A 26,719-nucleotide genomic window follows, 5' to 3' on the forward strand; every position below is an offset into this window, starting at 1 on the left:
TTTTCATCCTCAGACTGACGGGCAATCAGAACGAGTGATTCAGATTTTGGAAGATATGTTGAGGTGCTGTATACTCGAGTTTAGTGGTAGCTGGGAAAGGTATTTACCTTTAGTTGAATTTGCTTATAATAATAGTTATCAAGCTAGTATCAAAATGGCACCGTTTGAAGCTCTGTATGGAAGGAAGTGTAAAACTCTGTTGTATTGGTCAGAATTAAGTGAATCGAAATTAGTGGGAGTGGATTTAATTCAGAAAACTGAAGAAAAAGTTCAGATTATTCTAGAAAGTTTGAAAGCTGCTTCCAATCGTCAGAAGTCCTATACGGATTTGAAAAGAAAAGATATAGAGTTTAATGTAGGTGATCGTGTGTTCTTAAAAGTTTCTCCGTGGAAGAAAGTTTTATGGTTTGGTAGAAAGGGAAAGCTTAGTCCACAATTTATCAGGCCGTATGAGGTCATTGAGAGAATTGGTCCAGTAGCTTATAGATTGGCCTTGCCTCCGAAACATGAGAAAATCCATAATGTATTTCATGTATCTATGTTGAGACGGTATAGATCAGACCCTTCACATGTGATTCCTCATACTGAGATAGAGCTACAATCAAATATGACTTATTCAGAGGAACCAGTGAAAATTCTAGGTCGGGAAGTTAAAGAGCTACGGAATAAACAAGTACCATTAGTAAAAGTATTATGGCATCGACATGGATTGGAGGAGGCAACCTGGGAAACAGAGGAATCAATAAGATCACAATATCCGGAATTGTTTTCAGGTACGAAATTTCGAGGACGAAATTTCCTAAGGGGAGAGAGTTGTAACGGCCCAAATTTCAGTGATATCGAAACAGTGATTTGATATCACTAAATCCGACATGTGAGTTTAGATATTAGTAAGTAAAAGTTAAGTGTGGTTTTAGAAATAATTTTGAATTAGTGAAATTATGATTAAAAGAAAATTGTAGATTAAATGAGATAAAAAGGAGGTATCGAGACCTCAAATTCATGAACTGAGCCATAAATATTTTTAGAAATATTTATGGAGTGTTAGTAAGTTAATATTAAATTTTTGTCAAGAAATTTAAAGGTTTCGGTAGTCAATTGGATAAAAAGGATTAAACTGAATTAAGTGCAAAATTGTGAAATGTGATTAAATAGCTCTAGTAATAATTAAAGGAGGACTAAATAGGCAATTAAACACCTATTATTGGGTTGGACGGCATGAGTGTTCAGGAAAAATAAAAATCAAGTGTGAACAAGGGGCAAAATTGGAAAGAGGGTAAAAATTAAATTGTAAAATATGATATATTAGGTAAAATCCAGAGTTTTCTTCATTTTTCTTCATCCTTTCTAGCAAAAATACCATTGAAGGGTTCTTTTAAGCTGGTCTCTCATATTTTTACTACATGTAAGCTCAATTCTTGATTATTTCTTGTAAATTTTGTGTTTTCGAGACTTTTACAACTAGGTCCACTTGTTTAATTCATTAGTTTTTGATTTCATGGGTAATTTTGAAAGTTACCATGAATAAGTTCTGAAATTTTATGATGATTTATCATGGAATTAAGGTTTTAATTTCATTATATAATGATTTTATGAAGAGATTTTTATAGAAATTGATTTTTAGGATCAAATTGTGGAAGTTGTTGTAATTAGGGTTTTATGTTGAATCTTGGAATGTCAAAGACTTTGAAATAGTATATAATGTCTTAATAAAGTGTTATTTGAGAGGAATTAGTTCAATTGATGAATAAATTGAGTAGGGACTAAATTGTAAAAATTAAAAATTTTGGGGTGAAGTGTAATTTTGAAAATTTAAGGGCATAAATTGTGAAATAGAATAGAATTGAAATAGATACTGATGAAGGAATGATTTTATAATTATAGATCAAGAAAACGAAGTGAATCGTGAAAAGGAGAAAATTCAAGAATAGTCCTTAAATTTCTACGACTTTTGCAAATTAGCCCAGGTAAGTTCATATGAAAAAATTCAATGTTTGATATGAAAATCTTATGATTGTTAAAGTATTTTATTGTAGATGAATACTATCAAATTTTATTAATTACTAAATAATGTGTAACTAAAAGTACAAATTAGTTGGAACAATGGTGTTGAGTGCTTTCATTTATGACCATAATGAATTGACAGAAAAGATGTGATATGTGTTTCCATATAAGACCATAGCTGGGCTATGGTATCGGTGCAATGTGATACATGTTCCCGTATAAGACCATAGTTGGGCTATAGCTTCAGTGTGATGTGATAATGTGATTCTGTATAAGACCATATCTGGGATATGGCATCGGTATGATATGTGATCTGTGTAAGACCATGGTAGGGCTATGCCTTCGGTGTATGATATGTGACAATGTGCAAGTCCATAGTTTACTATGGCAATGTGACAATGAAGCACTCAATTCTATTATTGTTCCCTAATTTAACAATGAAAGTAAATGAGAAATGGGCCCAAAAGAATTAAGTTCGTGAATAGCAACATGAAAATTATTCAAATGAGTTTATTAATGAAATTGTGATTTTTAGGATGAATTAGTTTAACTAATAGATATATGATTGTGTACAGTGTTACGTAATATTTGTGTTTTTATGCCTATGAGCTTACTAAGCTTTTATAAGCTTACTTGTGTATGATATTTGTTTTGTAGATTGACTTATATGCATACGGAGGATCGGATCTACATCCATGATCACACTATCCAGATTTACTCCGGTAGATTTTGTTAAACAATTTTTTTTATTTATATGGCATGTATAGGAGTTGATTTGGTAATGTAATTGTATGAATGATTAAGTATGCAAAGTATATTGAATGTGATGTTTTTTGTTTGAAAATGAAATATACATGTTTTGGCTTCAAATAATTGTGTTTAATTGTGTATAATTATGGATATACATGTTGGATTCTATTAGTGTATAATTGTGTTTAAGTATAGGAAATGGATAAATGAATGTTATTTGATCAAGATTTATAAGTCAATGTTTTGGGCATGAACTAGGTGTGTTTGATATGTGAAAATAGATTTAAAATGGTGAAAAATGAGGTTTTCACATGGCCAAGTCACATGGGCATGTGCCCAGGCCGTGTGGCAAAGTCAGAATCGCCTATAGGCTAGTCCCACGGCCGTGTGAGCAAAACAGATCTGCCTACGGGCTGGCCCTGTAACACCCCCACGCCTGAGACCGTCGCAGGAGTCGAGCTTGAGGGTTACCGAACATAATTTATCAAATTAAGAACTTCAAATCATTTGTTTCTACATTCACAGCTTTCTAGCTACCAGCGTCACAGTTACAAGAAAAATCATATCTCGAGTTACAAAACTTGAAATCAAGATCCGTAAATTTTCCCTAAATCTAGACTCATATATCTATTTACTAATTTTTTTTCTAGAATTTTTGGTTGGGCCAATTAGTACAGTTTATTAGTTAAAATCTCCCCTATTTCAGGGTTCGACTACTCTGCTTCTGTGTATTACGAATAAGATATCTCTCTATAAAGAATTTCAATGACTATGAGGTTTGTTTCTCTTAAAACTAGACTCAATAAGGAATCTTTACATATAAAGGATGTCTTCTAATTATTTTTTTACAATTTATTATGAATTTTTAAAGTTAGAACATGGGATCCAGAAATCACTCTGGCCCTATTTCACAAAGGTTCAAATATCTCATAAAGTATAATTTATATGCCTGTTTTGTTCAATCCATATGAAAATAGACTCATTAAGCTTAAATTTAATAACTACTCATCATTTAATTCCATTTATACTATTTTTAGTGATTTTTCAAATTCATGTCATTGCTGCAGCAATATTCTGTTTTAAGGCAATTTTCATCTTTTCATGAGTTGTTATGAACTAGATAACCTATTAAACTTCCATGATATCAAACATGATCTAAATTTAGCCATCAGCATGACTTATCAATATCAAGCATTTTCTCAACCAATCATGGCCATATCATAAAATTATTTACACAAAATAGGTATATTGCTATACATGCCATACTTAAGTTTTACAAGCCATTTACCCAGATGAAAGTTCTTTGGATAGTGTGATCGAATCTTCGACCCGTCCCGATTCCCGAGCTGGCTTGTTCAAAACTACAGTGCTTAGTAAGTTCATATGTAAATAACAAGTAACATAACAATACAAATATACCAAACAACTTTAGCATGGTACCACCAAAACATATATCACATTTTTAAACATCATTCATCATCTTACCACATTATCGTTGTTGTATCTATTTTCAACCCGAGGGTTAAGAACATACCTGTCCAAAGTGTCCATTTCACAACACTTACCTAAAATGTCACTTGCATCTTAAGTGTTCTTCCATTTCACTAGAAATTTCACCCGTTGAACACATCGGAATACAACTCGGATACACGGATAATTTGCACATAAGTGCCACATATGTAATCAAGAAATCATGTAACCTGCCCATAAGCGAACTCGGACTCAACTCAACGAGCTCGGGCGTTCGCATCCATAAGTGAACTCGGACTCAACTCAACGAGTTCGGATGCCTAGTTACATCTCACGAATTCGTACTCAACTCAACGAGTTCGGACATTCGCATCCATAAGTGAACTCGGACTCAACTCAACGAGTTCGGATGCTCAACCATCCTAGTGACATGTCACTTGTATCCTAATCTATTCCTAAGGTTCAAACGGGCTTTTTCCCTCAATCTCACATTTGCCGTCTTTCATGGAATATCGGAATCGATACTCAGTAGCAATTCATAATTATCAAGTAGTAAACATAATTTGCATATTACTCAACAATAACCACAAAGCATAATATTTCACGATTAAAAATCAGCATATTATATAATTAACATCAATAACTTAAAAATAACAATTATGCTATATTATTTACACATGAACTTACCTTGGTACCAGAAAATAAAGATTTTGCAATTTAGTCCACAATCTTTTCTTTTCCTGGATCGCGACTTGAATCTCGTTTCTCTTGATCTATAATGCCAAATTAATCTTATTTAATACATACATTCATCAAAACAGCATTTAATATGAACTTTGGAAAAATTACACTTTTGCCCCTAAACTTTTGCATAATTACATTTTTTCCCCTAGGCTCGGGAATTAAACTTTATTCCTTATTCTTATGTTTTATAACATGCTAATCACTTTTCCCTTCTATGGCAACATCAAATTCTCACACTAACATATACTTGTGACTATTAGGTATTTTTGCCGATTAAGCCCTTTTACTCGTTTTCACTCAAAACCAAGTAGCACAAGTTGTCTAACATAATTTAAAACCCCATATTCTATCATAAAACATCAAAATACACAAATTTCACCTATGGTTATTTTTCCAAATATAAACCCTAGGTTAAATTATTGCTAGCATAAGCTTAATCGACTTTCCGGGATTCTAAAAAGGTAAAGAACATTAAAAACGGGGCTTGGAATCACTTACTATGGAGCTTGAAAGTTGAAGAAACCCTAGCTATGGAGAGAGGGAGAATTCGGCAGCAACTAAGGAGGATGATGACCAATTTTGTGTTATTTTTCCCATTTTATTTCATTTAATATCCAAATGACCAAAATGCCCCTCCTTACTAAACTTTCAAAAATTCCTTCCATGTCCTAATTTTGTCCATGAACTTAAAATTGGTCAAATTTCTATTTAAGACCTCCTAATTAATATTTCAAAGCAATTTCATACTAAAAACTTCTAGAATGCAAATTTTGCAACTTATTCGATTTAGTCCCTACTTTCAATTTAAGCACTTTAGGCATAGAATTTCATCACGAAATTTTCACACAATCATGCAATCATATCATAATCATCAAAATAATTATAAAATAATTATAAAATAATTATTTCTATCTCGGATTTGTGGTCACAAAACCACTATTCCGATTAAGCCCTAATTCAAGATATTACAACTCTCCCCCTCTTTTAAGGATTTTCGTCCTCGAAAATCTTACCGGTAAACAGGTGTCGGTATTGGTTTCTCATAGTTTCTTCAGGTTCCCATGTAGTCTCTTCTACCCCATGCTTTTGCCATAACACTTTCCCAAGTGCAACACTTTTATTTCTTAGTTGTTTGACTTCTCGAGCTAAAATCTTAATCGGTTCTTCTTCATAAGTCATATCCGATCGTAGTTCAATTTCTGTCGGTGAAATTATATGTAAAGGATCCAAACGATACCGACGTAACATAGATACGTGAAACACATCATGAATCTTCTCTAATTCAGGTGGTAACGCTAGCCAATATGCTACAGGTCCAACTTTTTCAATTATTTCATACGGTCCAATAAAACGCAGACTTAACTTGCCCTTTCGTCCAAATCTAAGGACTTTCTTCCATGGAGACACTTTCAAAAATACCTTATCACCAACTTGAAACTCCATTTCCTTTCGTTTCAAATCCGCATAAGATTTTTGTCTATCTGAAGCAGCTTTCAAACAATCTCGAATCATTTTCACCTTTTCTTCGGTTTCTTTTATTAAATCAACTCCATAAATCTGATTTTCCTTGAGTTCAGTCCAATACAATGGCGTCCGACATTTACGACCATATAATGCTTCATAAAGTGCCATCTTCAAACTTGTCTGATAACTATTATTATAAGCAAATTCTACCAACGGTAAATACTTTTCCCAACTACCTTGAAATTCCAATACACAACATCTGAGCATATATAATTCAGCCAACTTATTAAGAGAATAATCTGTACGTACCGGAATAAAATGAGCCGATTTAGTCAGTCTGTCAACTATTGCCCAGATGGCATTTTTCTTCCTTGGAGTTAACGGCAACCCCGATATAAAATCCATAGTAATCCGATCCCATTTCCATTTAGGAACCATAATAGGTGGAGTAATCCCAAGGTACTTGGTGTTCAAACTTTCACTTGTTGACAAACTAAGCACTTTGATACAAACTCGGAAATATCTATTTTCATTCCACTCCACCAGTACATTTTCTTTAAGTCATTATACATCTTCGTACTGCCCGGATGAACCGCCAAACAACCATTATGTGCTTCATGCAAAATCTTTTGAATCAACTCATCATTTTTCGATACACAAATCTGATTTTTAAACATTAAACAACCATCAAAACCGATTCTGAAATTTGATCCCGTATCAGCTTCACACTGTTTTCTCTTGGCTAGCAAATCTTGATCATTTTTCTGAGCTTCAGAAATCTCTTGTAAAAACATCGGTCTTGCTCTTAACTCTGCTAGAATTGAACCGTCATCTAACATTTTCAACTGAGTGTTCATAACTCTCAAAGCAAACAACAACTTTCTGCTTAAAGCATCGGCAACCAAATTCGTTTTTCCCGGATGATAATCAATAACAAGGTTGTAATCTTTCAATAACTCCAACCACCTTCGCTGTCTCAAATTCAAGTCTTTTTGTGACATCAAGTATTTAAGACTTTTGTGATCGGTATATACTCGGCACTTTTCACCATACAAATAATGTCGCCAAATCTTCAAAGCAAACACCACCGCAGCCAATTCCAAATCGTGAGTAGGATAATTCCTCTCATGAGGTTTTAACTGTCTCGAAGCATAAGCCACCACTTTTCCTTCTTGCATGAGTACACACCCAGAACCATTTAGAGAAGCATCACTATACACCACAAATTATTTACCTGATTCGGGTTGTATCAACACTGGTGCTTCAGTTAATAACTTTTTCAATTCTTCAAAACTCTGTTGACATTCTTCCGTCCATTCAAATTTAACATCCTTTCGGAGTATTCTAGTCATAGGGGAAGCAATTATAGAAAATCCATTTACAAACCGCCGATAATACCCAGCTAGCCCCAAGAAACTCCTAACTTCAGTTACATTTTTCGGTGGTTTCCAATCAACAATGGCTGAAATTTTACTAGGATCAACCCGTATACCATCACCTGAAACAATATGACCCAAAAATCCAACTTCCTGGAGCCAAAATTTACTTTTACTAAACTTAGCATACAACTGTTTATCTCTCAAAGTTTGCAAAACTATCCTCAAATGCTCAGCATGCTCTGTCTCATCTTTTGAATAAATTAAAATATCATCTATAAACACCACAACAAATCATCCAAGTATGGCGAAATATGCGATTCATTAAATCCATAAACACAAGCAGAGCATTTTTCAACCCGAATGGCATAACTAAAATTCATAAACCTTGTTCTAAAAGCGTTTTAGGCACATCGACTCTTTTACTCGCGGTGATAATACCCGGATCTCAAGTCAATCTTTGAAAACCATGTCACTCCTTTTAGCTGATCAAACAAATCATCAATTCTCAGCAATGGATACTTGTTTTTGATTGTCACCTTGTTTAACTACCGATAATCAACACATAATCTCATAGAACCATCCTTCTTTTTCAACAAATAATACGGGAACACCCCAAGGTGAAAAACTCGGTCTCACAAAGCCTTTATCAGTCAACTCTTGCAACTGTGACTTTAATTCTTTCAACTCTGTTGGTGCCATTTTATATGGAGCAATCGAGATCGGAGCTGTTCCCGGTATCAAATCAATACCAAATTCTACTTCCCTGACTGGAGGCAAACCCGGCAATTCTTTTGGAAATACATCCGCAAATTCACACACAACCGGCACTAATTCAACTTTCTTTTCAACTTCTTTTGTATTAATTACATATGCCAAATAAGCTTCATAACCCTTTCTCAAATATCTCTGAGCTGACATCGAAGAAATCATACTAGATATTGCCTCTGATTTGTCTGGTTCAACCCGCAGGATTTTACCACTTTCACATTTTAATTCTATGACCTTTTCTTTGCAATTTACTATAGCATCATGCAATGTCAACCAATCCATACCCAAAATAACATCAAATTCATCAAACGGCAACAACATTAAGTCGGCCGGAAAGTAATGACCCCGAATCATTAAAGGGCATTTCTTGCTTACTTTATCAACTATCACGCATTTGCCTAACGGGTTCGACACTCTAATCATAAATTCTGTGTTCTCAACAGGTATATTCATACTAGACACCAGTTTCATGCATACATATGAATGAGTAGAACCGGGATCAATCAAAGTAATAACATTAATATCATAAAGAGAAAATGTACCGGTAAACACATCGGGTGAGGAAGCATCTTCACGCGCTTTAATAGCATAAGTTCTAGCCGGAGCTCTTCCTTCAGATCAACCTGATGCATCTCTGGCTACATTCTTACTGCTTGTTTCACTTCCAGCTTTTCTCGGATACCTTCCCCTCGAGTCTGCACCACTAGCTTTTACACTCTGAAATTTTTCTTCTCAACTCTCTCTGGGCAGTCTCTAATAAAATGATCCGGAAAACCACATCGAAAACATTCATTTGTTCTGCACGGACCAAAATGATTTCTACCACACCGCTGGCACTCGGGTTTAACAAATCAAGTATTTCCCACAGTAGCCGCGGAAGTAGTCTGAGATTTAAGACCCACATTTCGCTTCTTAAAATTTCCATATGATTGCCCAGCTGAAACTTGGGAACGAGGATTCATATTTCTTGACTTTCCGGTTTCTTTGTGAGGGTGCATTACTCATTGGTCTTTTCTTCCAATTTTGTGTTTTAGATTCTACCTTTTTCTTTTCCTTCAGTAGTTCTTCAGCCTTGCAAGCTCGATCGATAAGTACCACCATTTCTTTTAGTTCAAGGATCCCAACAAATACCTTAATGTCTTCGTTGAGCCCGTCTTCAAATCGTCGGCACATCTTGGCTTCTGTAGGAACATATTCCACAGCATACTTACTCAATCGAACAAACTCTCTTTCATATTCTAAGATCGTCATATTACCTTGCTTCACTCAAGAAACTCTTTACATTTCGATCAATAAATCTTTCACTAATATATTTCTTCCAAACTCTTCTTGAAAGAATTCCCAGGTTACCCTCTCTTTCGGTACCACCGAAATCAAAGTCTTCCACCAATTATAGGCTGAATCTCTCAACAAAGATGTAGCAGACTTCAAACATTCTTCAGGTGTACAAGATAATTCATCAAATACCCGGATAGAATTTTCAAGCCAGAACTCTGCTTTCTCTGCATCATCATCAATATTTGTTCTAAATTCTTCAGTCCCTTGTTTACGAATTCTATCAACGGGGGTTCTGTGAAATTTTATCATATCCACTCCCTGAGGCATCGGAGGCATAGGTTGAGGAATTGGGGGAGGTGGGGGAGGTCATACATTTGGGTTCGTACGAACGAACTCAGTGTATCGTACACTCATCATTTGGAGAAAGGCTTCCCGATCCCTTTCTCCTCCTCCCTAACCAACAGAGAGGAGGTGGGTTTTCATCATGCCCCCTTCAGCGGAGTGGCGCATTACTCTCTACTTCATCTGCCACAGCTGGATCGGGATCCATTTACTATATAAAAATCATTTAAAAAGGTTAGAAGTCGTCACACTATCACAATTCATACATATGGCATGTATAGCAAAATTCGTACATACAACACGTAGTCCGAGAACCGACTAAACCTGCTCTGATACCACTAAATGTAACACCCCCACACCCGAGACCATCGCCGGAGTCGAGCTTCAGGGGTTACCGAACATAATTTATCAAATTAAGAACTTCAAATCATTTGTTTCTACATTCACAGCTTTCTAGCTACCCGCATCACAGTTACAAGAAAAATCATATCTCGAGTTACGAAACTTGAAATCAAGATCCATAAATTTTCCCTAAATATAGACTCATATATCTATTTACTAATTTTTTTCTAGAATTTTTGGTTGGGCCAAGTAGTACAGTTTATTAGTTAAAGTCTCCCCTGTTTCAGGGTTCGACTGCTCTGACTTCTATGTATTACGAATAAGATATCTCTCTATACAGAATTTCAATGACTATGAGGTTTGTTTCTCTTAAAACTAGACTCAATAAGGAATCTTTACATATAAAGGATGACTTCTAATTATTTTTTTACAATTTATTATGAATTTTTAAAGTCAGAATAAGGGATCCAGAAATCACTCTGGCCCTGTTTCACAAAGGTTCAATATCTCATAAAGTATAATTTATATGCCTGTTTTGTTCAATCCATATGAAAATAGACTCATTAAGCTTCAATTTCATAACTAATCATCATTTAATTCCATTTATACTATTTTTAGTGATTTTTCAAATTCATGTCATTGCTGCAGCAATATTCTGTTTTAAGGCAATGTTCAACAAATCGGCTCATTTTATTCCGGTACAGCCATGGGAGCTCCACGGGCAGGCCACACGAGCATGTCCCAGGCCACACAGGCGTGTGCCCCTATTCTCAAAGGAAAGTTTCCAAAGTTCCCGGTTTTGTCCCAAATCACTTCCTAAGCATGTATGGGGCCCCGTAGGCCCATATTAGGGGCTTTATGGTGAAGTTGGAAAAGTTATAGTTTGGAATGCAAATTTATGACTCGATTTTGATCAAATGCTAGTGTATAAGTCTGGTAATGTCTTGTAACCCTATTCCGGCGACGGATACGGGTTAGAGGTGTTACATGTTTTGGAAATTTAACTACATATTGATATTAGTAAACCATCATTGTCGGGCAACCCAGGGTAGCCGGTCATTGTTGTCGGGCAACCTGGGATGACTTAATTTATGGTATAACCACATATTTGATTTGGTGGCTTGACCACACTATTTGATTCTAAAGGATTACCGCATTATTTCTGGCAACTTGACTGTGCTATTCTAAAAAGTGACATACGCTCACTTTTAGGTGTGTGGGCTTGGATGGGTACTTGTTACCCTATCTAGTGTAATTGGTGGAACGAAGATGGTGTGTAGCGGATGGGGGTAGGATCTGTTTATGTGTCTGTATTTGCATTTGTATCTATGTCTGCATCTGATTTTATATATGAATTGCATATGTTTCTGCAAATGTTATTGTATTTGATGTTGTTCTGTTTGTTTGGGTTGAGTTACACACTAAGCTTGTAAGCTCACCCAATTTTTCTAACTTTTCAGGTAATTGGCAAAATTAGGAGTGGGCGGCGTTTGGAAACTCGGACTGGTTTTCTCGCATAAGATGATTTGATTTACTAATAATTGAACTTTTCTGGACTTTTGATTTCTGGATAAATTTTCAGATTTAATTTTGGTTTTTTTTTATTTAGTTAAAGTTTTCTACATGACTTCTGCCAATTAAAATTAATGTTTGATTTTAAAAGTTTAAACGAGTTATGGATTTTCCACTGCAAATTTGAAAAGAGTTTTACGAAGGTTAATAACAAGAGTTTCAGAATATGCTCAGTCGGCAAAATTATACATTTTCACTTATCAAAGTCACGGTTTTCAACTTATCAACTCTAAAATTTCAGCTAAAAATTAAGTATCAAATTAAGTGTTTTCTATAAAATAAATAAATTATGCTCGTGTGTTTTTCGAATAACATGTAAGAGTATTGTCAAATATAATATTTTTAAGAGTATTGTCAAATATAATATTTTTATTCACATGATTGGGGTGTTACGAAGGTATAATAATCTCTTAATCAATTTATAAAATTTAAAAAAATCATTATCAATGTAACAAAAGGAAATTCAATTAATTCTTTCACCTTTTTTTTCTTATGAAAAATTAGATGTTCGTGATTTTTTCTTATATAATTATTCATTGAACAATTGGATTTTTCAAAGCCATATTTTTAACTCTAAATTTAATTTCCAATTTCAAGAACCAACTTTGAGGACTATTTTTGTGTACCTTGAAGGAAATATCATACAGTTATCTATAAGAGTAAATCTAAAGTATTTTTTTTAAAGGTTTTCCCATTTTCTTTAGCCAAAATTTTGTCAATCAAAGGATTATAAAATATAATATTTAGAAGAAAACTAATGAAAAAAAGGGAATAAAGTTTCAAGATAATCTCATTGGCATCAAGAATTGGCTCAGAAAACGGCTCGTTAGTTGAGGGAAGTTTTTTTTTTTTTTTGGATTTTACAAATTTATAGATGTGAAATGACTCTGTTTCAAAAGCTAAAAGCTTTGGTTAGGATGTTTAAGAATCAAATTAATAGAATTGGTAAATGTGAAGGGTTAAATTTATTGACTTATTTAGAATTAGGATCAAATTGATGAAATATGTAAGTATTGAAAACTAAATGTATTATTGTACCAGTGAGAAAAAGGTTTTCCATTATCAATTTAACGATGGGTGACCAAAACAGGAACAAATTCAAACATTTGTGTCTAAGGCTCCGTTTGTTTGCCAGTAAAATATTTTCTGGAAAATGATTTCTGGAAAATGATTTACTTTTCTAATGTTTGGATGAATCTGTGTAAAATATTTTCTGTTGTTTGGCAAATTACCTGCTGGAAAATGATTTACTTTTCTAGTGTTTGGATGAATCTGTGTAAAATATTTTCTGTTGTTTGGCAAATTACCTGAAAATATTTTCCAGAAAAGCTATTTTTACATATATTAATAAATTTATATTTTAAATTATTTTTACATATATTATAATGATTTATTTAAATATATAATAATACTCATTTATTTAAATTGTTTTTACTAGAAGTGTACATATACATATATCCCTGTCTTACATAATCCTAAATCAAGTTCAACAATTTCACATGCACAGAAGAAAAATGCTTTCTTCATTCAGCATGTTCTGATCATCATTTATTCAACACTTTGATATCATACCAACCAACTCCTCTATGTTCCGCAACTCCGATGGTTATATCCAAATTTCAAACTTATGTATAACAATCAGAAGACTAAGTGAGGAAGATCAGAATGAATAGAATAATGAACAAGACTAGCAAAAATAATATCATCATAATCTGACCCTTAGCACTTGCCTTCTTCATAACCATAGCCACTTTTTTCTGCAATGGACAAAAACATGAATTTTCAAAACAAAGTACTCATTCCAGACAAGCTATTATGTAATTAATGGGCAGCAAACTCAGCTCAAGTTAAAATGTAAGCACAAAAGGCCAAACAATTCACTCTCAGATTGCAGATAGGATTGTTTTGCATCTACGAAACTGCCATTAAAGGGAATTACCTGAACAAAATCCAGTCGGTTTGTTGTACTATCCATTTCAGTACCCAAGTCATCTATTATTTTCTCCTGAAACACCAAAGTATTAGCATATGAAATCGTAGATATTGATCCTACACTGAAATTGATTAGAACATATTAAATAATTCGTGCATGACTAAGTAAAGATTAAAAAGAGAAAGTACCATAGAGATTATACCGTTACACACTCACCTGTGCAAGAAGTTCTTCATGTATTGTAAGGCCAACACCTCCAATTCTCTCAACACTTGCACTAAGTTCATCCAACTCCTCATCCTGCTGCCTAGAACCACTAATTAATAAGCAACCGAAAACTATTAAAATTGGATAACGGAGTATGTTAGTGAAACAAACTCAAGGCAGTGTAGTCAAGGACACTCTATAAGAAGCATTTGTCTATCTGATTTTGATGCGATAAAGTCATCATTATCTTCTGCACTATACTGATATGATCTGTCCGATTGATGCGAAATTAGCAGTTTCATTAATTCACGGCGCATTGCACTTGCAGAATTACCATTTTCTTTTCGGGCTACTACAGATTTCTTCATATCTCCTACCTAATTCAACAAAACAATCCTTAAAAAGGGTCCATGACATTAAGACTAAGAATCACAATAAGTTACAATTACATTAACAGGACAATGCCTGCAATGCCCCAATAAACAAATAAATATTATTAATATATCTCCAGTCCTTAATTAAAAAATGTAGCAACTATAAAGACGATATACCTGAGTACGAGCAGTGATGGTCCATCTTCTCCGGCTTTCAAGTTCTCTATTATCAATGCCATACCAAGAAGGATCTATTGTTGCCACATCTATTGTTTTGTTCAACTCATCTACCTTCCTATCAAGAAATGTATCTTGTTCAGCAGTAGCAATTGGATTAAAATTGTTCAATTAACCCAACAAAGATGAAGTAAGACACAGCATCACAACATAGTCTTTTCCCCCATCTCAAGATCCAGTTCAATTAAGGAGGAATACTTAATTTGAGTACCTGCCATTCGATGATCTCACAATTAGCAAGTAGCTCTTTCGTGAGATGTACTTGTTCTCCAGTGTCGGGGAGAATTTTTCCCATTGATGAAAACTTGATTGCAACTTATCAATTTGTACCAACAAAAAAGAAACACCCAAAACATTATCTAACTGAAAATCCGAAACAAAGAAGATCAAGCAATCTCTCTCTCTCTCTCTCTAACAGGGTTCAAAAAATAAATAAAAGCCTAACTTACAGATTCTTGAATCTCTTCTTTGACGATGTAAAATGGATCTCGAGCTTTAGACATCTTGGAACTAACTATATATCACGTAAACATGCAAGGAACAATTATTTAGCAATAATTCAGATTAAACAAAAAGAAGCATAAAGTTGTAACATGGTTTCTCACCTCTGCCGCCAATCTGAGGAAAACCAAGTGGTGAAGACCAGTGGTTTTCCACAGTTCGGAAGGATCGAAAAAAAGGGGGGAGCGTTCAGTTCTCTGAAATGATGTGAAATCCCAAAAACGGAGTGCATTGGATTGATAATCATAGACATGTCGTGTTTTAGTTTAAACTTGAGGGCTGGTAGTAGCGTTAGCGTCCTAAGAGCCCTCTGGTTGCATTGAAAAAAGATGAGCTTTTTCCCCGGTGGTTCAGAAGATGCCACATCTGCCTCAAGACCCACAGCTTATTCAACAGCTTACGCCCCTGCGATTTGTTGCTTCCAAGGTTTTCGATTGGTCTTATTTCTACCCGGGTTTCAAGCCATCGTCTCAGTCGGTGGCCTAAGATAAGCCAACTTTGAAAATGGCTTCTTCAACATTGAAAATGGCTTCGGTTCTCCTTTACCAAATTGATTTGCAACCCAAGGGGAAGGGAAAAGGGGAGAAGAAGAGTCAATTTCTGGAAAATGTCTTACCGATTTCAAGATGGTAAGATATTTTCCTTTAAGCTCCGTTTGTTTGTCAGTAAAATGATTTCTAGAAAATAATTTCTGCAAAATAATTTACTTTTCTAAAAATGATTTACTTTTCTGGTGTTTGGATGAATCTGTGTAAAATATTTTTTGTTGTTTGGCAGATTTCCTGAAAATATTTTCTGGAAAAGCTATTTTTACATATATTAATAAATTTTTATGCCATATACATAAGTAGTCTGGATTACATTTGTTGGTTTTTTAGCAGAAAACTAAAGGAGAAGAAGAAAAACGAATGCAAAGTAGTTTGAATAAGAAGAAAACTGAATTTGATCTCCAAAAATCAGATCTTTTTCATTAACTTGAGAAGCATTTATGTTACAATGAAATATGGCAGTTCTCTAATGTATAACTGCTCCCACTAATACATTACTAAAGCTTAGCTAGAATTGCACACAAAATGTGGCTGACATACCAGCTATAACATTAAACATAAATTACAAAGGAACTAAATCAAGTTACAAATGAACAAAATAAACAAAATGCTCCTTCTTCTCTGGTTCAGCTTAGATGCTGGTCTGCCTGTTGGTTTGCTGTTGGTTTCCTGTTGCATTGCAGGCCAAAGTTCAACAACATACTGTACCTTGCTTACTAACAAAGTAGTGCATATTCCTTTTAGTGCATTAAGGGGAATTATGATTATGGTATGTTAGACATCAAAAGAACCTATATATTCTTAAAAAGTAAAGATATGAAAAAGCAGAGTGTTGAAATGACTTTTCAATGACATTGAAAATAATATCTAGGTGTCCAAAATTCAGATTCAAGGGCATAAGCAAAGCAAATAACAAAGACAATGTCACCACAAAAACCGTAAACTAAATGAAATATCGTGCAAGGCGATCCAAAGATAAAAAATAAAATCTTTATTTGAAGTTCAAGGTCTTCGAAATGAATATACCCAAGCAAGCAACAAGGTATCTTCCAAAGCAATACAGTGCAAATGATTCATAGCAATCACGTAGTATCAAACAATCAACACTAATTGATGGATGCACCAATGATACAAACTGTTAAAATATTTAACGTTTATAGGCAAGAAGCTAATCAACACAAAATATATACCGTACCTTGAGGTCTCGATGGTAAACACCCCTGTTATGGAAGTAATCCACAGCATTAATAAGATGCTGAAAATACTTTCTAGCTTCATCTTCCTTCAACCTCCATTTGCTTGCCTGGCAGAGGAACTGAGCCTGATGAAAAGAAAAATACTGTTGTAACTTAAAAGTGATCGTTTCCATCAGCCCACGCACATAACCCTTGCAATATTTAACATAAAATTTCCAAACTATATTTTCTCAAATCAAAGAATGATGTTATATCAACTTTGAATTATATGCCAACTGTCCGGAGCAAATGTGGCAAATATATCAATTTTGCAGGACAGTAACCCCCTGCTGCTTTATCATTAACAAGATTCTATGGCCTTAATGAAAAGAAAAATAAAGCAAAAACTCATCAATGCTGTGAAAGATGAGAAACAATAAGAACAAAGGACTCGTATCTTAAATTTCTCATTTGCTGGCAGCCTTTACTGCTTTCTTTGCAACATCATCCAAATCTTCTGCTGTAATTAGTGTCATTCCACTTTCCTACAAGACCATTGACAATCGCCAAGTAAACCAAAAAAGACATCAAGACTTGTCAAGATATTATAAAATTACATCCATCGCATTTCCACTTTAGTACCTTCAAAATTCGCTTTCCTTGGTCAACATTGGTACGTTCAAGACTGACTACCACAGGAACTTTTAGGGCCACCTGTAACACAAGATCAAACGTAAGTCAATGCCTTTAACATCCTTATGGAAGCAATAAAAAACAAATTGTCTACATTCTTTTATATCCATATCCATCTATCTATCTACCTATATATATATATATATATATATTCTAAAAAGGCACTCCTACTTTGGGCTTCATAAACTTCTAACAAACAGTTTGGTTTCCCTGCATCAATGTTAAAATGATGATTCACCCACATACAGTAAGATAAAATGCTAGTGTGACACACAAGTACTTAGTCACCAATGTAAACAGAGAAGTCACTCCAAAGAACTGTCACCTGTTTGGCAGCATTGACGATCCCACTTGCAATCACATCACATTTCATTATTCCCCCAAATATATTCACCAAAATGGCTTTCACTTTATCATCAGAAGTCAAAATCTTAAATGCCTCAACCACCTGTTCCACATAATCTAAGAATTAACGAGCAAATACATTCAACAGAGATTATTACATCAACTTTGCTATTAGATACCAAATTTTTCATAAAGCAAATAACAGTATATCAGTACCTTCAAAATTCGCTTTCCTTGGTCAACATTGGTACGTTCAAGACGGACTACCACAGGAACTTTTAGGGCCACCTGTAACACAAGATCAAACGTAAGTCAATGCCTTTAACATCCTTATGGAAGCAATAAAAAACAAATTGTCTACATTCTTTTATATCCATATCCATCTATCTATCTACCTATATATATATATATATATATATATATTCTAAAAAGGCACTCCTACTTTGGGTTTCATACACTTCTAACAAACAGTTTGGTTTCCCTGCATCAATGTTAAAATGATGATTCACCCACATACAGTAAGATAAAATGCTAGTGTGACACACAAGTACTTAGTCACCAATGTAAACAGAGAAGTCACTCCAAAGAACTGTCACCTGTTTGGCAGCATTGACGATCCCACTTGCAATCACATCACATTTCATTATTCCCCCAAATATATTCACCAAAATGGCTTTCACTTTATCATCAGAAGTCAAAATCTTAAATGCCTCAACCACCTGTTCCACATAATCTAAGAATTAACGAGCAAATACATTCAACAGAGATTATTACATCAACTTTGCTATTAGATACCAAATTTTTCATAAAGCAAATAACAGTATATCATGACCAGTGATGCTAGAAATGCATGAACCACAGCAGAAACAATACATAAAATCATGTATAGAAGTGTGTGCTCACATGTTCTTTAAATGCATAGCCTCAAAACTATAAGAAACAGTAAATAAAAGCAAATGCACCAGTGCCAGAAAGTAAACACATTTAAGCAACAAAATTGCCACAGAAAGGCAATATGAGAGTATTAAAGGCAAAGAACATCCTTACCTGGCCTTCAGAGGAAGAACGAAATTAAATCACAAAATTTCTAGTAAACAAGCCAGACAAAGGAGAGAATATGAAGAACGAAAGAAGGAAAAGGAATGAAGAACGAAAGAAGGAGAAGGAGCCTTACCTGGATGGAGGAAGAACTGGAAAAGGTCCTTGACCAAACTTTCTCGTCGTCATTCTTCGAAATAGCGCAGCTCTTGAGGAATTAGGGCGAGGGTAGGGTACCTGGCAATGGCACTGATTTGCAACCCAAGGAGAAGGGGAAGGGGAGGGGAAGGGGAAAAGGGAGAAGAAGGCCTTATTTTTCCGGAAAATGTCTTACCGAATTCAAAAGGGTAAGACATTTTCCCCAAATTGAAGGTCAATTTACCCGTGTCTTGGAAATCATTTTCCAAATGGAAAATATTTTCTGGCTTCCAAACACTGTAAAACCAAGAAAATATTTTCCGTAAAATATTTTCCTAGTAAACAAACGCACCCTAAAAAAGCTCTCCTTTTCCCGTGTTTTGTAAAACATTTTATCCTGGAAAAAGCAACCAAACATCAGAAAAGCTTTTCAAGCTTTTACGGAAAAGCTTTTTACAGGTTACCAAACGGACCTAAATTGAAAAAATTTAAAGTAGGGTGACTAAAACAGGAATACGGGCATAGTTAGGTAATTATTAGTATAGTTTACGCTTCATTTTATTAATATTGTTTGTTTTTTAAAACAATTAATCTAAGTTGTTCGTGTAATAAATACAAATATTTTTATAATTTGATCTACGTATTTTAAATATTTTACATCAAATTTGAATTAACATTTCACACCTAAATTAATAGCTAAACTAAGGAAGGACATTGATACATACAAATACTTAGAAGATTCAATTAAAATATTTTAAAGTGAAAAGGTCAATTTAGAATTTAAACAATAAATTAAGGACGTTTGGTGTTATTGACCCAAATATAACCATTAAATTATGCATATATCTATATCTTACATTAAAAGCAACCCCCATAAACGCTAAGAAGGTTGAATTTGAGTTTTTTTTTTATGCGAACCTATAAATAAGAAGTGATGTACTTCAACACTCAAACTCATATCTTGCTACATTGACAATAATACTCTTATCAATCATTGGCGATTCCATTCTTCATTCCACACAGTTGGTAGACTTTGGTTAGGCTCAGTTTAGAAATTTGAAACGTGGCAATTAGCATGTTCACCATATGCAAGTGGGGGAATTGCATGAAAATTATTCTACTGAATGCTATAGTAAACTACTCTTCACTGCAGAATTGAATCTCGATAGTTTGTTTTTGCAGAATTATATGCTGTTGTCTAATTCAATTCAACTTTGCCTGCTCCATTTATATCTGTTTATTGCCAATTGTATTGTTTCATGCATTTCTTTTTCATTTAAATACATTATAACAACATTATAATGAAAACAAACGCCAGTTTTGTATACCACATGACTACATAAATAAATAATTTAAGCATGACGATAACAAGAACACCATATATACTTGCATATAAATTCTATAAGATGAAATCCTTGATTCTACCCCATTCAACCTCACCAACCTTGGCATTGGCCTCATACTCTGCCCATTCCTTTCCCAATGCTTCCATCTCCATTTTCATTTCCTTGCAAGTTGCAACTTCTGTATATCCCCTTTCGTTCATCCAATATATTCTCCCTTTCCTTTTGTGCTTCTTCAACTTCCTCATGGGGGGCAGCATGTGTGTGCTCTACCTGTTTCACCTCTCATTTGATCTCTTTATATCTGATTAGGGTACACTCCAAATTACGAGCAATAGTCCGCTTGATAGATTCCTTCACTTCTTGTCCCGCACTGCTTTCGCTGCTGGGCCAGCTAGTTCTTTCAATCTTTCCTCCGTGCTCAACAACTCTTTTTTTTGCTCAATTGAAAGGGTGTTGGAGGAACAATCAAAACTAGCTAGGATCATGAGTGCCTGTATAAGCGGAGAAAACTTCCCTGAATCTTAAGATTAACAAGGTCATATACAAGGCTTCAAGGCTTCGTGTCTTCCTTTGATTCTTTGGAATAAACAATTTTAGAGCTTGGAAGCTCATACACTAAGCTAATGAAGAATGTATTCGTGTTAATCATAAGATGTAGTGCAGTGGTTACTCACCTGATTCCTTAATTATAAGGTCGAAGATTTGATCTAATCCATATAAATGAAGTACATTTCATGATTAATTGTTTATTTTTTTGAAAAGAACTTATAACGAAGGAATTAACCACTTTATTAAACACTTTAGTTTCAAAAAAAAAAAATGTGTTCATGTCTTCCTCAATAGGCTCTTTCAAGTTCAGTGGCCTAAAGTAGTGGAAAAGAAAAGCAATAATAGAGAGACATATATGCATTAATATTAACAAGGCATAAAGATTGTTTTCGCTTTCAATTTTATGAATATATATATATATATTAACTCTCCATTTAATTTTTCAACACTTTTAGCCTTACAATTTGTATTGTTTATTAAATCACTCAAAATTGAATGAAAAAGTTAATATTTGTTAACTTTACTAGCATGACACACAAATGGATGCCACGTAATCAACTAATTAATTTTTAAAAAATTTAAAAATATAAAAATTATTTTAAAATTTTAAAATTAGTAAAAAAGTGTAACATTTATAAAAAATAAATATTTTTAATTTTAAAAAATTAATTAATTGCTAACGTGATATATACCTAGATTGTTATAGATGGAAAAGTTTGACAAACAATATTAGTGCACGACCTAAACAAATTCACACTTTTGTCTAAGACTTCTTCCAAAGAATTAATTGATTCTTTTCAAGTTCTTCCATGATTAAAGGTGGGTTTAGATGGGCGGTACGTTTACTTGCGTCTAGTGTAAAAACAGCAATGATAGTGAGATTAGATACTATAGCAATACCTTAATATGAGATAAAAAGTAAGCAAAATGCATCCTATCTCACTATACATCCAAATTCACCCTAAATCTCTTTTGGAAATTCGTTGTAAATTTCTTCCGGCTCTATAAAAAGATTTTACTTTATATTTTCTTTAATTTAAATTTTTTTCAATTTTATTTTTGGCAAAAAAAACCTAATCGTTGATTCAATTATATGTTTCTGTTTATATTTTGGGATGAAATTGGTGAGATTATCTAATTAAATTTAGAAGAAGAAAAAGAAAAACAAGTTTTTATGTAAAATTAGAGGATAGAAAAGGAAAAGGAAAATAATAAATTTAAAAGAAATAGACCGAAAGAAAATGAAATAAAAAAAGGAGAGAAAAGATAATAATAATAATAATAATAAGCTTTGTTTGTAAATTAAATTTAAAAGAAAAAAGTTTTGGACTAATTGCTAGGTACTTTTACCACATGTTAGTTCTTGATTAGACCACGTGTTAGACTAGGTTAGTATTAAACTCCATTAGAGGCCAGTACTATATTGATAAACGGAATTAAAGCACAGGCACTACGTCGAATAAATTAAAAATAAAGATATCATAGTGACAATTTTATTAAAATATAGGTTATTTATTATTTTTATTTTTTAAAAATTTCATCTGAAAAGGGATCTTTTTTATATAACATTATTATAATATTATCAAATCTTATCAAGAGATCCACATCTCCCTACAACCTTACTTATGACAACCTAAGCAAAATTGTTATCATGACCATGGGTTTAGAGATAAAATAAAAATAATAATAAGGAAAATTGGAGAGGGGCTTCCTCTCCAATCTTTCCCCTCTTCTCGCTTTATTTGATCTCTGCCATTGGCTTTTCGTCTTATCTTAAACGCGATGAATTGACTAACATTACTATAACATCCGCGAAGTTAGAAAAGATTTTATAGGATTGAAATTAAACTAAATAAAATATTTATTATTTTTAAAAGAGATTAAAGTACAATTTTATCTTTACTAATTTAATTTTTTTTTAAAATTAAAGGGTCAAAATGATAAATTTTTTATTTTAAGGGGGTTGAGGCCCTTACCAACTCCTAAATCCGCTTCTGACATCCGTCTTGTTTGATCATTGCGTGAATTACTATTATTGAGAGATAATAATTATAAGCTTACTAGGTACATTTATCATCCTTTTTATGCATCTTTTGTTTTATATCTGAAAAGTTTAATTAATCAATATGGGTTATTAAATTAAATTAATTCATTTATCATGAGTTGCTAATTTTAAATAATCTAAGTTTATGATGTTCTAAATTCATAGAAGAACATTTAATTAGGAATTGATATTTTAATTCCACTCATTGAAGATTATTTTCATTTAATAAAATATGATTAATAGATTTCTTCAAGTGAAATCTAATAATTTAATTGAAATAATATTTTCATTAAGATAATTTTCATTTAATAAATATTAATTAATAGGCTTGTTTATATGAAGTAGCTATATTTTACTTAAAAATTTAGATCATATGTTGTTATAAAGAACAAATTTAATAAAACAATCAAGCTTCATAATTATAAATGAAATGTTTTTATAGTGGGTTAAAATAAAATATAAAAATAAACTTTTTAGAATCTTGATTATTATAACTAAATGTTGTTATAACGGACTGTTATTGTTTAGAATATTAGATTGTATATTATTTTTCCTTTTATATTTATATAATTTATAGGACAAATTACACTAGTAACTACCTAACTATTAACATATTTCTATTCTGATCACTCAACTCTAAAATTATTCAATTTAGCCATTAACATTATCAACATTTAATATTTTAGTTATTCCTCCATTAAATTATTAACAAGAGCAAAATTGTTTTATTTACTTTGACAAAGACTAAATAATTTTAGCTCTTGGATATTTTGGGTTCTAACAGACAATATTCTACCCTTGTAAGTATGATTAGTTAATAATTTAAGAGAATTAAGTATAATTTAGAAAATAATTTAAACACAATATTAGACAAAAGCAAAACAATTAGACAAATTAAGATGCATATCTACCTCTAAACACCAATCCTATAAAATTCCTTCAACAGTTTTTAAATCTTTTCGTTAATGGAAGAGATGAAATCTTTGATTCTTCCCCATTCAGCCTCAACTCTCTTCTCTTCTTCCTCACCAACCCTGGCAGTGGCCTCATATACTGCCCATTCCTTTCCCAATGCATCCAATATACGAAATTAATTATTTATTTGTAGCAGTAGAGATTTGGAGAGCCAACTGAAGGCTACTGCTGGTCGGCAAGCACACAGTAGCCAATTGAAAAGCAAAAACGCAGCAGCTTGTGCCAAGAATTTTGGTTGGTGCAACAATGGCCTTAATCGGTTCAATTTAGACCAGCTAGGGAAGCAAGTCTTGAAGCAGCAATCACCCACTACTTTTGGATTTTGGAGCAATTAGCAGCATGTAGAATGGGGGAACAATGAGATGGTAATGCGGCATTAAATTAAGCCAAATAGCAGCAGATTTTTGGACATTTTCAGTAACTGATTTGTACAACAAAGTGCAGGAATTTTGGAACCAATAGCAGCTTGATTTACAAGTGAGGAAATTTTGGTAAATGGCAGCAAAATAGCAATACCTTGGAGGTGAAGCAAACTAATTGAAGGAGAAATTAAGAGAAAAAAAGAAACTTGATCACATAACTTTAATATACTACCTTAGCATGAAACAAAAGTAAAGTAAGCACAGAATCAAGGCCACTAGAGGGTTGCGGCAGACCAACAAACAAAATATTTTACCATAACATGAAACAAAAGGATTAAGCACTTAAAAATATGCTTAACAGCATAAGTTACTTTCTATGCAAACCATAAATATTATCCTAAAGCTACTTATCTAAGCACAAAAGTTAAAAAATATCATTGCTTGCCACTCTATTCGTCTTCGGACTTGTAATATATCAGCGCCAACTTCGCTTGCTCAGCCACAAATTCAGTTCGCTCCGCAAACAGCTCCAACTGCGCCATTTGCAATTTCCTCCATTTTGCCTCCACAGCAGCCTTCTTTTCACCATCAACCATATCCAACCCGACCTTTACAACTCCCACGTCCACGTCAGAGACAAAATTTCATATCAAGCAAACTACTGGAACTCTTAGACACCACCTTATCGACCTCTATTGGCACCGCATTGTCTCTTTTCTTATCGGATGAAGAAGGCAACCCAGCTTTCAATGCAGCCACTGCCTTCTTATTCCCCTTGGCTTTCCCATTTGACTTGGCAGTTGAAGACTCAAGTTTTCCACTAACCCCCTCTTTGCCCCATATCGTTTTCGACAACTCAAAAGCTTTCTGTTCATGGGCTTTAGAGAAAGTTCGATCCTCACCCTTCTTAGAGAAAGTTAGCAACCGGTGCAGCGGTGTCGGATTCGGATCCGGAATCAGAACTGGATTCATAAGATTCATCGTTAGCGGTTTCAAGCTTTCTGGGTGGTGGGGTCTTGTGGGTTTTGGGGTCTTCCTCATCTTCTTCCTCAGAAGAAGTCACCTCTTCATCTTCTTCTTCAGAGGAAAGAACGGCTGGTGGGACTTCAACAGGGGTAGAACGCTTTGGTGCCATTGAGAAAGAGAGAGAGAGAGCCGAGAGGGGGGATGCTACTTGTTTGTTTGTTTGTTTTATAGGGAAAGAGGCAGTGGGGGATAAAAGTTTTTGTATTCAGAAGGTTGCATCAGTCAAATGGGCTGTAAAGTTGACAGAAACGAAGAGTTTTTATTCACTAATGGAAATCTAATTCAAGGTTAACATCTCCACAACAATACTAACTTTTATGGATGCTTTCATACTTGATTTCTGTCGATTTTTTCAAAGAAATACTATTTCTAAAATTTACTGTACCAAGTAAACACCAATCCATTGTCGTCCAGTGGTTAGGATATCTGGCTTTCACCCAGGAGACCCGGGTTCAATTCCCGGCAATGGAAAGTAATTTTAATTTTTATTGCTCTCCTTTTCTCTTACTGACACGTGGCACACACCCACCAGCTTTTATTCATTTTATAAATCAGTTAATTTTCAAGTTTAATGTTTTTAATATACTTAAATTTGAGATTTAATTTTATACTTCTATTTCAATTTTAATCTTAATATATTTAAATTTGACATTTAATTTTTATACTTTAATCTTTAACACCATTTGGTCTTTATATTTTTATAATTATTTTAAATAATTTATATTGCTAACTTTTAATTAAATGTAGTTACATATAATTTAAAAACTATAAGATAGAGAGATTAAATTCTTCAAAATAAATATTAAAGAACTAAATTATAAATATAGGAAGTCTATATTTAAAACAACATTTTAAATTCTTTTCCAAACTGGAAACAGATTTTTTAAAGTGTAGTTTATATGTCTGAATTTGGAATTAAGTGTAAACTAAAGACTTGAATTTTAGGTTAAACTTAAATCATGCTTCGAACATTTCATTGATAAAGATTATTTTATATAAATTTAATTCTACATTATTTTTTAAATATTAATATACAAAGTTATGTTTTTTAACTAGTAATTTTAAACATGTATATAAATCCAATATATGAACACAACTTTTCTATGTAAACCTTT

At 33.4% G+C, this 26,719-nt stretch overlaps 1 protein-coding gene, 1 non-coding gene and 2 pseudogenes across 4 annotated transcripts; 1 reads left to right on the plus strand and 3 right to left on the minus strand.

Moving 5' to 3' along the window:
• Positions 1-13,502: 13,502 nt before the first annotated feature.
• On the minus strand, positions 13,503-15,220 carry LOC108488579 (syntaxin-61-like; annotated as a pseudogene).
• A 1,086-nt stretch (positions 15,221-16,306) lies between these two features.
• LOC108487385 (succinate--CoA ligase [ADP-forming] subunit beta, mitochondrial-like) lies at positions 16,307-19,748 on the minus strand. 3 transcript variants are annotated; one of them, XM_053019659.1, is made up of 8 exons: positions 19,301-19,748; positions 18,723-18,845; positions 18,343-18,414; positions 18,107-18,229; positions 17,731-17,802; positions 17,551-17,633; positions 17,109-17,234; positions 16,307-16,582 (listed from the first exon to the last, which is right to left on the minus strand). In XM_053019659.1, exons 2-6 carry the CDS (start codon positions 18,768-18,770, stop codon positions 17,556-17,558), a joined length of 393 nt encoding a protein of 130 aa, XP_052875619.1. In that variant the 5' UTR covers positions 18,771-18,845; positions 19,301-19,748; the 3' UTR covers positions 16,307-16,582; positions 17,109-17,234; positions 17,551-17,555. The 3 variants fall into 3 exon arrangements, with proteins under 3 accessions (XP_052875619.1, XP_052875618.1, XP_052875617.1); XM_053019658.1 differs by having other exon boundaries at positions 17,546-17,633; XM_053019657.1 differs by having other exon boundaries at positions 17,109-17,633.
• Positions 19,749-24,776: 5,028 nt separating this feature from the next.
• On the minus strand, positions 24,777-25,888 carry LOC108488915 (GLABROUS1 enhancer-binding protein-like; annotated as a pseudogene).
• A 115-nt stretch (positions 25,889-26,003) lies between these two features.
• On the plus strand, positions 26,004-26,075 carry TRNAE-UUC (transfer RNA glutamic acid (anticodon UUC)). The gene has a single exon. It is a non-coding gene; the product is annotated as a tRNA-Glu (tRNA).
• Positions 26,076-26,719: the final 644 nt, after the last annotated feature.

The sequence above is a fragment of the Gossypium arboreum genome, chromosome 10 (genome assembly GCF_025698485.1).
Source record: "Gossypium arboreum isolate Shixiya-1 chromosome 10, ASM2569848v2, whole genome shotgun sequence".
Taxonomy (NCBI): Eukaryota; Viridiplantae; Streptophyta; class Magnoliopsida; order Malvales; family Malvaceae; genus Gossypium; species Gossypium arboreum.

Bases quoted from the DNA above. Each gene is read 5' to 3' on its own strand.
- LOC108487385 (XM_053019659.1), bottom strand. From the start codon at position 18,770: ATGAAATGTGATGTGATTGCAAGTGGGATCGTCAATGCTGCCAAACAG. The intron at 17,803-18,106 runs GTGACAGTTCTT...CTTGTGTTACAG, and splicing joins TCGTCAATGCTGCCAAACAG to GTGGCCCTAAAAGTTCCTGT. The intron at 17,634-17,730 runs GTACTAAAGTGG...ATGGTCTTGTAG, and splicing joins AAGGAAAGCGAATTTTGAAG to GAAAGTGGAATGACACTAAT.